The sequence below is a fragment of the Sclerotinia sclerotiorum genome, genomic scaffold, assembly GCF_000146945.2.
Source record: "Sclerotinia sclerotiorum 1980 UF-70 scaffold_3 genomic scaffold, whole genome shotgun sequence".
Lineage (NCBI taxonomy): Eukaryota > Fungi > Ascomycota > Leotiomycetes > Helotiales > Sclerotiniaceae > Sclerotinia > Sclerotinia sclerotiorum.
Genome location: NW_001820833.1, coordinates 842,620 through 854,285, shown reverse-complemented (window position 1 = coordinate 854,285; position 11,666 = coordinate 842,620). Strand labels below are relative to the sequence as shown.

Below are 11,666 nucleotides of genomic sequence, written 5' to 3'. Positions count from 1 at the left end.
TTAAGTTGAATATACCAAATTCACGCTGAAAATGGGTTTCGTATATAAACCGAGTACATATGTGCACTATAGCATCGTGTCTGCCTCGGCGTTATTGCCTGCCCAAAGTGTGTCAGCTTGCATAACTAATACTCCAATCGCATCAATTGAATATGAACAGCACATAGAATACAGCCTCAACATAGCCTTCTTATTTCTTGTTGGAAATCTATCCTCGAGAAATTTTTGAGGGCATAATAATCGATACTTCTCTTGAGGTATGCCAATCTTTTCGTGATTGCTCAATCAATTGTTGTTTGTCTTATATAGTTATACACCAAAAAACCCAAGGCGAAACGTAGAAGGCAAAGCTAAAATGGAAACTTTGAAGATGCCAAGGCAGATTGATCCGCAAGATTTGGGAATCCATGTACTTGTCGATTGCGAAAGCCCTCTTGTTGAGTATATACTCTTATTTATTTCACCTTACCTTCGAATAATCCTATCTTCGAATACTGACTCTTATAAAGTATAGTGGCTGTTCATGGACTTGGGGCCACACCAATAACGACCTGGACCAAAGCACGGAAACCACAAGAACATATCGATCGTAATACCGAATCTAGCATTGCACCCCCTTCTGTTCCGACGAATAAATCCGAGGATCGCGTTAATTGGTTAAGCGACCCAACAATGCTTCCAGCAGATATCACCAATGTCCGAATAATGGCCTTCAATTATGATAGTAACTGGTATGGCGATAATGCTATCAAAGTTCGTCTTGACCATGTTGCGGATGATTTGAGACGAAAGGTTTTGCGACAACGAAAGGTAAAGAAGGGTAATGTAACGTATGTGACTTATATTATAAGCTAATGATTGCTAGAATTGTTCTTCACGACCATTAGTGTTTATTGGGCATTGTTTTGGTGGTCTTGTGATTGAAAAGGTATTTTGGTTAGCAAACTATGAATTTACCTGTTACTAACTTCAGATGAAGGCTTTGATCAAACCTCAAATGTCGAAAATACTCGATTTTACGATAGGGGTTATATTGCTGGGTACACCACATAGAGGCACTGATAATATTACCTCGAGCGAACTTCTGCAAAGAATTATCCGCGCTGGTGCTGCAGGAGAAGCAGCCTCATTAATCGCATTAGAAGCTAATAACGAAATGGTATTGGATGCAGTACAAGGGTTTTCAATGGTGGCTCATGAAAAGAATATTCCAGTACATTGCTTTTTTGAACAAAAAAGCTCCAAGGTATCCAAAATGTTCGGAGATGATTATAAGGATTTTATTGTGGATGAAAAGTCGGCTATCTTAGATGGCTGTGAACGATATGGCCTGCCACTCGATCATTACCAACTCAATAAGTTTTCCGACCCTAAGGATGGAAATTGGAGAGAACTTTCTGATGTCATCACCAATCTTTGTGATAATGCACATCAAGAACTAGCTAATCGCAAGAATGGGAATGGAAATGGGTATGAAATTAATAGTCGTGACGAAGGAGCTAGCTTTTCAGGCCATTTTTCTACTAATGGTGGAAAGCAATTTAATGGTGGTAATTTCAACACAGGTGGTGGACCAATGAATTTTTAAAGAATAATCATTAGAAAGGATTTAATCAATTACTTCGAATCTACAGATAAAGATAAAGAAAAAGGGAAGGGGAAATAGACATTAGATAGGGGGTATGTCTTCCTTTATCTCTCAAGAAACAGGTATGGCAAAGGCCACGTTTTAAATCCATTAAAAACCACCGCTCTTTGCACCGACTACACGTCGCCTCCATGTGAGTCCCGTCCATCTGAGTGTTAAAATCTTGGGGGGAAAGAAAACTGAGGCTGGAGGGCTCGGGAAAGGAATGGCAGGCAGAAGCTGTAAAGGAATTCGAACCGGTCGCGGTACAGATGGGGTAGGGTAGGAGCAACAGCCGTCGCTAGAGGCCGTCGTAATTGGCACCCATTATTGTATGATGCGTAACAAATATTCCACTCGTGCGTCTGCCTTATCGAACTTTTTTATTCTGCTAATAATCTATACATGATTGCGTTTCTACCTACATCCTGAGATGGAAGGTTGAATGCTTCATAAGGCTGTAGGTATGAACTTTAGACTTGCCTACTGAGGCTTATTGGAAGTGGCTGTGTTATGGTCCATGCGTTGATACCAAGCTAACATAATACCAAGTGGGGAGCCTCAAAGCTTCATTGAACGACTCCAACTAATATCTACACAGTACATATCATATCTATATAGCTCGAACATCAGGATAATGGACGTGCACCGTATTGGCTTTACTCAGCTATCAGACAACAACAATGCTAAGATCAAGTAAGTACCCACTCAAGCTACCTTCTATTTTCTATTTCTGCAATACAATTGTGCAACATATTAACTCTTATAGTATCATTTTCATACATGGTTTAAGGGGACATCCAAGGTATACATGGGAGTCCGGCCGAAAAGTGTCTAATACAGATATAAACTCGGCTTCTGCAGCGTCGAACAAATCAAAATCTCGCAAATCTCTCAAATCTTTCGATTCTTTCAAATCTCTCTTCAGGTCTAAGTCTTATAAGCCTTCCGGGTCATCTACTACCAGCCAAAGTTTATCTGATATACGCAAAGTATTCTGGCTTCAAGATTATCTTGTTGAGGATATACATGAAGCTAGAGTATGGACATATGGATACAATGCAGACATGATTGATGGCTTGTTCCAGGCCAACAATCAGAACAGCGTGTTACAGCATAGCAGAGATCTTGTAGAGAAGATTAAGGGAGAGATCGAAAATGAGGTAGATTATACTATAATTGCTTTATAAGATGTGAAAAGGTATTAACAATGATTTCAGGATTCTTTTGTGTTTGTAGCACATAGTTTAGGTGGCATTATCGTAAAGGATGTGAGTTCGCTTTGAAATTAATGATCGGTAATAAATATTAACTTCTGAACCAAGGCGATACACAGCTCTCAACCAGTTCACAGGCGTACCAAATCAGTCATCTTTCTTGGGACACCACATCGAGGGAGCATATATGCTGGATGGGGCGAAATCGCATCAAACCTTGCTCGACTAGCCCTACGAGACTCGGATAAGGAGATTCTGGAACCATTAAAGGTGAATAGCGAGCTCCTCGATAATATTCATAAAGGGTTTAAAACGATTGTATGCGAGTATGGTATCAAGATTCATTCATTTCAGGAAGCACAGGCAACATCGGGCATAAAGGGGTTACACGGTAAAGTAAATGATCAAATAATCTTATATTTTCGCATCTATATTAACCCAATCATACAACAGATAGTTAACGATTTCTCTTCAAAACTCGATTTACCACAAACCCTTGAAACGGTTGAGAGTATCAATGCAAACCATATGGAAATGGCAAGATGTAGTAATAGAGCAGAGTCACAATATCGTGCTATTCTGGGCGTCCTCCGACAAGTTATTCGCAATCTGAGTTTGAATAAGGCAAGGTCTACACCCTCTCTAACATACAAATACTAATTTCATAAAATATTAGAATATATCCCTCCGTGATGAACATTCCACCGAGAATACCACCACATTCAATTCACAACTCTGCGAACACGAAATTCGAGATCTACCCGGTATAAAGAATGACCTGCAAGGCAATTTTACAAATGCGGGTGGGTTACAATTCAATGCACCAAACTTTAATACTAGAGGAGGATCTATTAATATCAATACTCACACCTTGCAAAACCGCTGTCTAATTGACCTACGAACCACCGATCCACAATTAGACAAGAGACGTATCGAAGAGACTAAAGGAGGACTACTTGATAATGTATATAATTGGATTTTCGATAATAGTGATTTTCAACAATGGCACTTTAACCGAGATAATCGCCTACTTTGGATTAAAGGAGATCCTGGTAAGGGCAAGACCATGTTGCTCTGTGGTATAATAAATGAGCTGCAGAGATCGGATGAGACTGCCTTAGCCTATTTCTTTTGCCAAGGCACTGATGCACGCATTAATAGTGCTGTAGCTGTTCTACGTGGCCTTATCTATATGCTTCTAGATCGGCAGCCTGCCCTTCTTTCGCATTTACAAAAGAGATATGAGAAGGCAGGGGAACAGTTGTTCAAAGATGCTAATACCTTTATAGCACTCTCTGATATTTTGAAGGATATCTTGCATGATAAGAATTTGAAGCCGACGATCTTGATTATTGATGCGCTTGACGAATGCCAAAAAGACCTGCCACAATTACTTCGCCTAATTGTTTCGGGCTTATCCATTTCTTCTCGTGTTAAATGGCTTGTCTCTAGTCGGAACTGGCCCGAAATCGAAGAGCAGTTACAACAGGCCGAGCAGGGAACCCGGCTCAGTCTCGAGCTGAATGCTGAATCAGTATCTGCTGCTGTCAGGTGGTATATCCGAGAGAAGGTGAAATATCTTGCGAGAACAAAAAAATACACAACGGAGACAAAGGATACTATCGAACGTTATCTCCTAGAACATGCAAATGGAACTTTTCTTTGGGTGGCTTTAGTTTGTCAAAATCTTGAAAAAGCTCGATTATTCACGAATTCAAAGCTGCAAGATTACCCTTCCGAACTTGATCCTTTATATAATCGTATGATGGAACAGATAGTAGATATGGAAGATATCGAGGCAGCTAAGATATGCCTTCAGATCCTGGCTATTGTAGTAATAGCATATCGGCCTCTTGCGCTTGACGAACTAATGTCCTTGATGGAGATGAATAATGAGATTCCGCTAGAGGAAATAATACAACTTTGTGGTTCCTTTCTGGTTGTTCGTAATAGGAATGTATTCTTTGTTCACCAATCAGCAAAGGATTTCCTTTCTAAAGAGGCTATTAAAACAATATTTCCTGATGGAATTGGGAAAGTTCATAACAAAGCACTTCTAAATTCGATAATAGTTATGAGAAAAACTCTAAAACGCGATATATACGGTTTGGGTCATCCTGGCTTTCCTATTGATAAAGTCAAACAGCCCGATCCCGATATATTAGCTTCTATACGGTATTCCTGTATTTACTGGATTAACCATTTAAGAGATGGAGATCCTGAACAAAACAGAGAACACATTCAAGATAACGGCAATATTTATGAATTCCTGAAAAATCATTTGCTACATTGGCTGGAGGTTATGAGCTTGATGGAGAAAACTTCAGAGGGCATTAACGCAATAAGTTCTTTAGAGTCTTATATTCTAGTGTGTCAATACTATTTGGTAGTTCTTTTAGGAATTCAGCTAATAGATAATAAAGGCTAACAAAGGTTCTGAACTCTATACTCTCATACATGACGCTAAACGCTTCGTCCTTTACAATCGAATAGGAATTGAACAAGCTCCTCTTCAAATCTATTGCTCAGCTCTTTTCTTTGCTCCAGAGAATAGTATTATTCGAAAAACATTTCAAGAATATATTCCAAGTTGGATTTATAAAATATCAAGGACACGATCAAATTGGAGTGCCGCCCTCCAAACGCTCGAGGGTCATTCGGGTTCGGTTAAATCAGTTGCCTTCTCACCAGATGGTACAAAAGTAGCTTCGGGCTCTCACGATAATACAATCCGGCTTTGGGATGCAATGACGGGCGAATCGCTTCAAACGCTCGAGGGTCATTCGGATTGGGTTAAATCAGTTGCCTTCTCACCAGATGGTACAAAAGTAGCTTCGGGCTCAGATGATGAAACAATTCGGCTTTGGGATGCAATGACGGGCGAATCGCTTCAAACGCTCGAGGGTCATTCGGATTCGGTTTCGTCAGTTGCCTTCTCACCAGATGGTACAAAAGTAGCTTCGGGCTCAGATGATGAAACAATTCGGCTTTGGGATGCAATGACGGGCGAATCGCTTCAAACGCTCGAGGGTCATTCGGGTTCGGTTTCGTCAGTTGCCTTCTCACCAGATGGTACAAAAGTAGCTTCGGGCTCTCACGATAAAACAATCCGGCTTTGGGATGCAATGACGGGCGAATCGCTTCAAACGCTCGAGGGTCATTCGGGTTCGGTTTCGTCAGTTGCCTTCTCACCAGATGGTACAAAAGTAGCTTCGGGCTCTCACGATAAAACAATCCGGCTTTGGGATGCAATGACGGGCGAATCGCTTCAAACGCTCGAGGGTCATTCGGGTTCGGTTTCGTCAGTTGCCTTCTCACCAGATGGTACAAAAGTAGCTTCGGGCTCTCACGATAAAACAATCCGGCTTTGGGATGCAATGACGGGCGAATCGCTTCAAACGCTCGAGGGTCATTCGAGTTGGGTTAATTCAGTTGCCTTCTCACCAGATGGTACAAAAGTAGCTTCGGGCTCTCACGATAAAACAATTCGGCTTTGGGATGCAATGACGGGCGAATCGCTTCAAACGCTCGAGGGTCATTCAAGTTTACAGGCATCCTCAGCCTTTGAACGGTACTTTATATCAAATCATTGGGTAGCTGAAAGATTAGATAAAGAAGTGCGAAATATTTTTTGGCTACCTCCAGACTATCGGCCAACTAGTACATATTTTTGTAACGGTGTTATGGTCATGGCATTTTCCACCGGTGGCATTTTCTTTCTGAAATTTGAGTGAAAATTTCATATTATCTAAGTAAAAATCAGTTTCAATATATCTATTAATGACTAACTTATTTATGTCTTGAATATAATATCCTTTTATTTTTTTTTCTCTCTTTAACAGAGAGGTTGGGGGAAGTCTATGATTATATAGACTTTCTATTTGCCACATTGATTCCAGTATGTTCTAGTGTAGTGATGTGGTAGTTTTATTGGTACAAAGAAATATAAAGAAATATTTAATTTGATGCACCTTCGACCTAATCATTATTAGAATTAAAGGTCTGAAAGCATAAAGAGAAAGATGTAAATTCTCGATTCTGTTTCCAGTCTTGTATCATAGTTCATTGTCACGAATCCAATAACACGTGACTAGTCATCTATCATGTGATGGATAGACTAGATAGCCGCTATCCATTCTATCCTCCTCGTTTCGTGATCCATATAAACCTTCGTTATTTCGTAGTTTAGGAACTTCGTGCTCAACTAAGTTATCAATTAGTTTACTTACATTCTACTTGATCTAGCAACAACTTCACTTCCAAGTGAATACCAGTGATAAAGCCTTAAGCCATAATTGCCAACCGACGAACGTAAGGCATCAGTTGCCAGAGAATACCGGATCGCTACAAGTACCTAATTTCGCCCTGGCCAACACTTTCATATCCGCGTAGTTCCAGTTGTCGAACTCTTTAACAACCCTTCCCCGATTTGGTCCATCATAGTGAATGCAGATCCAGAAAAGCACCCAGAAAGTTGATTCGAGGTCATGTATAAATGGATTCGGTGACTGCTCTGTAGATTTGATCCTAGGTGAGAATATCGTCGGGATTGTCGGCGAGCGCTGCATTCAAGAGAGGTTTGATACAGTTTTTTACATGGAGGAGAGCTGAAAGAGGCACGAACCAGATAGCCCTTTCTCAAATACTTATGATTTAGTCAAGGGTTCTAGAAGACTCGACGTTTGATGAAGGCTGTACCTTGATCGCGAACCAAAATCACCAGCGGAGTCGGATCCAAAGTCTGCAACAGGGACCAAAGCAACATCACCAGTAGAGTCAGACACGGAATCCAGAACAGAGCCGGCAGCAAATCCACAGAGCACACGATCGAAGTCAAGATTGAAGATCACGCTATAAGTTTGAATAAAGCGAGCATAGTACTCAGCGAGCAATTAAAAAAGAGCGCCGAAAAAGGTGGATGATTAAAAGTTCAGGAAGAAATTGAAAAGACGAATAAAAAGGTAACAAAGTCTCACAGGAGTTGAGTTTAGATATTTTGTCACTAAATAGGCGAATTCATGCGGAAATGATGAGGAAATTTAGCTTGTTCCGTATGAAAAGGAAAATAGTGGAGGTGGTAGAGTGTACCGATATGATTGATAATGGAAGTTGTCGACATGAATTCGCATTCCTCCAATAGCAAATAAGTACCGATTTGACAATATCGTACTCCAGCAGAGATCAGCGAGAACTGGATATGGCGGAGCCTTCCAATGAAAGGATTGCAGTGGTGTTTTGTTGTTCTATGTGAGGATGCATACTTCAAGCTGAAGCATTTGAAGAACACGAGGGATTGTCCTGCTCCATCAATTTGTCTTAATGCTTAAGGGTTTCATACACTGTGTTATGCCTGAGAAGCAAGACGAACTTGAACCGTAGCAACATCATCTCCAGGGATCTCCATCGCTACCGTCTATTCGATAAAGAGAAATCTATCCATACATACCGAACTCGATGACACAGTCTGCAATGCTTCAAATATGTGAGACTTGGATGTGTAGTTGATGCATTCAGGCACGAGAAAACAGTACAACTGTAATGAAGAACATTTGTTTTGCTCCCCTTATGGTTTGTTCGATCGTTGGAACTCATTCTACCCTCCTCCAACTGCTGTCGAACACGACGCTAGGACAGGACCAAATCGAGCTAGAGAATTTAATGATCTCTCAACAATTCTAGGAACAAAGTTATACATCTGACAATAATACATAAAGATGCTCCAAAGCTGCAAGAAAATCATGATATGCGCTTAAAGTGTATGGACCATACTCTTTCATATGAAGAAAATTTTCTGATTTCAATTCCGGCATGCCTTCCTTCAATCCTTCTACCATGCCTAGGAATTCTATCCATGGTTGATTACAGCTTGCTATTGTGATAAATAGCTCGTTGGCGCACATGAATATGAGCCACGAGCTGCAGAGCATATTAGCAAGGTAGGCGAGTAACAGAAATAACGTACCATTACAAAGCCGAAGTATTATCATTCATGCGAAGTGGGTTGCTGTTCTTCGAATTCATGAATGTCACAATTTGAGCCACCTCTTGTATACGAACTTCATCTGTTCTATGACCACGTTTCACTTCCAAGAAATCTAGGACATCGGTATTACGGTTGGGACGTGTAACTATACCATCAACCCGAGCTTCGTAGACTTTGGAGCCTTGTAGAACAAATATGTAAGCCTTCCGCTGTGGGTCAATATTGCCAGATATTCCTAGAGGCCAAGAGATAGGCAGCAGCAAGTTGATAAGATACTAATTGCCTATTTGTTCATCCTACACCTTTATTCTGGCCTTTTCGTATTTTGCAACGGATCCTTCACCGGACGGTGGTAGCTCAATTGATTCAGTAGTGCTGGGCGTATCCAAGTCCATCCTATCGACCAATGCACCAAGAAGGTCTAATTGTCCAGTCGATTTCTTGATTGGTGTTATATAAGGGTCTCTTTGCGATTGTTGAAGTCAAGTTTGTGCAGCAATAGGAGTGGTGACATATTGCACTGTAGATTCTTCGTCTTCTTCTTTTGTATCGTTGCGTTCAATGAGTGCCAAAAGAGACAAAAATGGTCCGAAGCATCCTGAATCTATGAAGTCCTTCGAAGTCCACCCTACATCTTTGGAAAAATTCTTCACTATTCGAAGTAGTGGCTCAAAGTGCTGACCCCTAACTGCCACTTCGGCTTGTGACCGTCGCGCTGCTGGAAATATTTGATTATCATTGATCCAGTGCATTGAAGATGAAGATTTGATTCAGGCCTTAATGTGAAGGACCCTCAGAAGAATAGCGCTTTCGAATTTGAATTTACTCCCACTCTCAAAGTTCGCATTTTAAAATCTTTATTATTGATACTGGTATAAGAGCGTTGCCATGCTTCAATAGTATATGGAAGATTAGACATCGGCCTGGTTTAAATCAGCATGCTGGGATTGTACAAGTTAAAAAAACATCAATGAGAGATAGACTAAATTTTATTACATTACTAACAGTTACCCCTCATGTATTTGCCAATAGATGTTAAGCAAAGTACCTTGATAGGCAGTATTTGATAACGCAAATAAACAAACCTACAAACACATTATAAATAAATCACAGAATCACAACATAATTATCGATCGATTGAAGTTTACTATGTCGCTCTCCACTACGCCTCGCCGATAAGCTCTAATCAAGATTTGCAAGTTTATTTGGAGGAAGTCTAAATATAGGGAAAGCGAAATCTTGAGGAAAGAATTCAGCGATGTCTTTGGTATCATCATTGATTCAGTTGAAGATATACCTATGATTCAGACAACCTCAACTGACCGTGCCGAGACCCCTCTATCGCATACCGATCTGTAGTTCAACAACCGGGATGTCGCCGCTGGACTCCACAACGATATGCAAGAATTGGAGTTGGCAGGATTCGGAAGGCTTGACGGATGGTCGTATGTTATAGCTAATCCGTTTTATTATATCTCTACATTCTACTAACGCTTGACAACCAACATAGAGATATGTATGAAACCCACAATTTGCGTTGGGGCTTCACAGATACTTGGACGACTGGCGATTTAATAGCGCTTGCTCTCACAATTCATTCGCGCTCTGCGATGAATAATGAAATCCTAACGACCGAATTTATTGCAATTTATAGAATTGCTTTTATTGCTTGGAAGAATGATGATAGCGTTCAACAGCAGATGGAGAAAGAAATGATGGAAAAACAATCGCCGCAATTGTGTGCATCTCGGCCTTCTCCACGAAGATTACCTGTTAGTTAAAAGTATATCTATATGAGGTTTAAGCTAACTTTCAAATGCCAGATCCGACTTATCTCTATTCATAATCAAAATATCCGAATCCTAAACACGATCTTCACAGAAGAATATTTCAATTCATTAGAGAAGGATAGTCCACCCAGCTCCAGCAAATTACATGTCCATATCAAATCGATTTCAGTAGCTAGACATAATGACGCTGAGCTGAAGGATCTCGCACAGGAGCTGTTAAATACAAGAGAACAAGTAGGATCACTAGAAGCTATCCACATATTACCTTGAGCAAGTTAAGATTCAAGATAATCAGATATAGGCGCAATGGGGTTTTGGAGCTATTCGGGTGTAGATGGGCTTTGCAAGGCTTATGCAGATTGCCTTGAGTTCATGATGAATTCTTGATATTGTAGGGTAATATTTGGAAGGGGATTTTTAGTTTTATTTTGGGAGTGCCTTTACTATGGTATAACTAGCTGATTATTGATATAAAGAAAGGTGGGCCTTGGAGGAAAACTGCGATTGTAGCAACGATAAAATCAACAGATGACCAAGAGGGAAGTTATGTATAGCAAGGGAGATAAAACCATACGAATTTCGATTTTTTTTGTAATCCTTCATTCTTCTTTTTACCCATCGATCTGAACTATTTAATTATGAATGACAAGATCAGAAATGACGTCGCAAACTGGGTCGTACAGGTTTGATTGATTGATTAAATTAACGTCTACACTGAGTCTATGACTATCTAAGACGGCTAGGAGATTTGTAGGCTTCTAACAATAGTAAATGGAGGGTGGCTGGCCTTATTCGACCGTAGCTAATACAGGTTGGGGAGATTGAAAGCCTCAATCTTCTAATGTTTGAATGGGGGAAGTGAAAACTAATACTAGGGAACCAAGCCCGCCTTACAGATACTCTCGTATTCAAGTAAGAGGAATAACAAATGAAATGTAATGAAATTTGACATTGGGGTGATTGACCAAATTGACCAAATTGACCAAATTGACCAAATTGACCAAATTGACCAAATTGACCAAATTGACCAAATTGACCAAATTGACCAA

The 11,666-nt window shown here is 40.3% G+C and overlaps 3 protein-coding genes across 3 annotated transcripts; all 3 read left to right on the top strand.

Moving 5' to 3' along the window:
* Positions 1–31: 31 nt before the first annotated feature.
* Positions 32–1,588, top strand: SS1G_02422 (hypothetical protein; the record flags this gene model as incomplete). Its single annotated transcript, XM_001596155.1, has 3 exons — positions 32–53; positions 515–810; positions 980–1,588. 3 exons carry the CDS (start codon positions 32–34, stop codon positions 1,586–1,588), a joined length of 927 nt encoding a protein of 308 aa, XP_001596205.1.
* Positions 1,589–2,264: 676 nt separating this feature from the next.
* Positions 2,265–6,457, top strand: SS1G_02421 (hypothetical protein; the record flags this gene model as incomplete). The annotated part of the gene is made up of 9 exons (XM_001596154.1): positions 2,265–2,323; positions 2,397–2,790; positions 2,848–2,898; positions 2,953–3,235; positions 3,302–3,457; positions 3,765–3,923; positions 4,134–4,786; positions 5,268–6,415; positions 6,454–6,457. 9 exons carry the CDS (start codon positions 2,265–2,267, stop codon positions 6,455–6,457), a joined length of 2,907 nt encoding a protein of 968 aa, XP_001596204.1.
* Positions 6,458–10,341: 3,884 nt separating this feature from the next.
* On the top strand, positions 10,342–10,887 carry SS1G_02419 (hypothetical protein; the record flags this gene model as incomplete). The annotated part of the gene is made up of 2 exons (XM_001596153.1): positions 10,342–10,599; positions 10,651–10,887. The coding sequence occupies 2 exons, from the start codon at positions 10,342–10,344 to the stop codon at positions 10,885–10,887; spliced, it is 495 nt and encodes a 164-aa protein (XP_001596203.1).
* Positions 10,888–11,666: the final 779 nt, after the last annotated feature.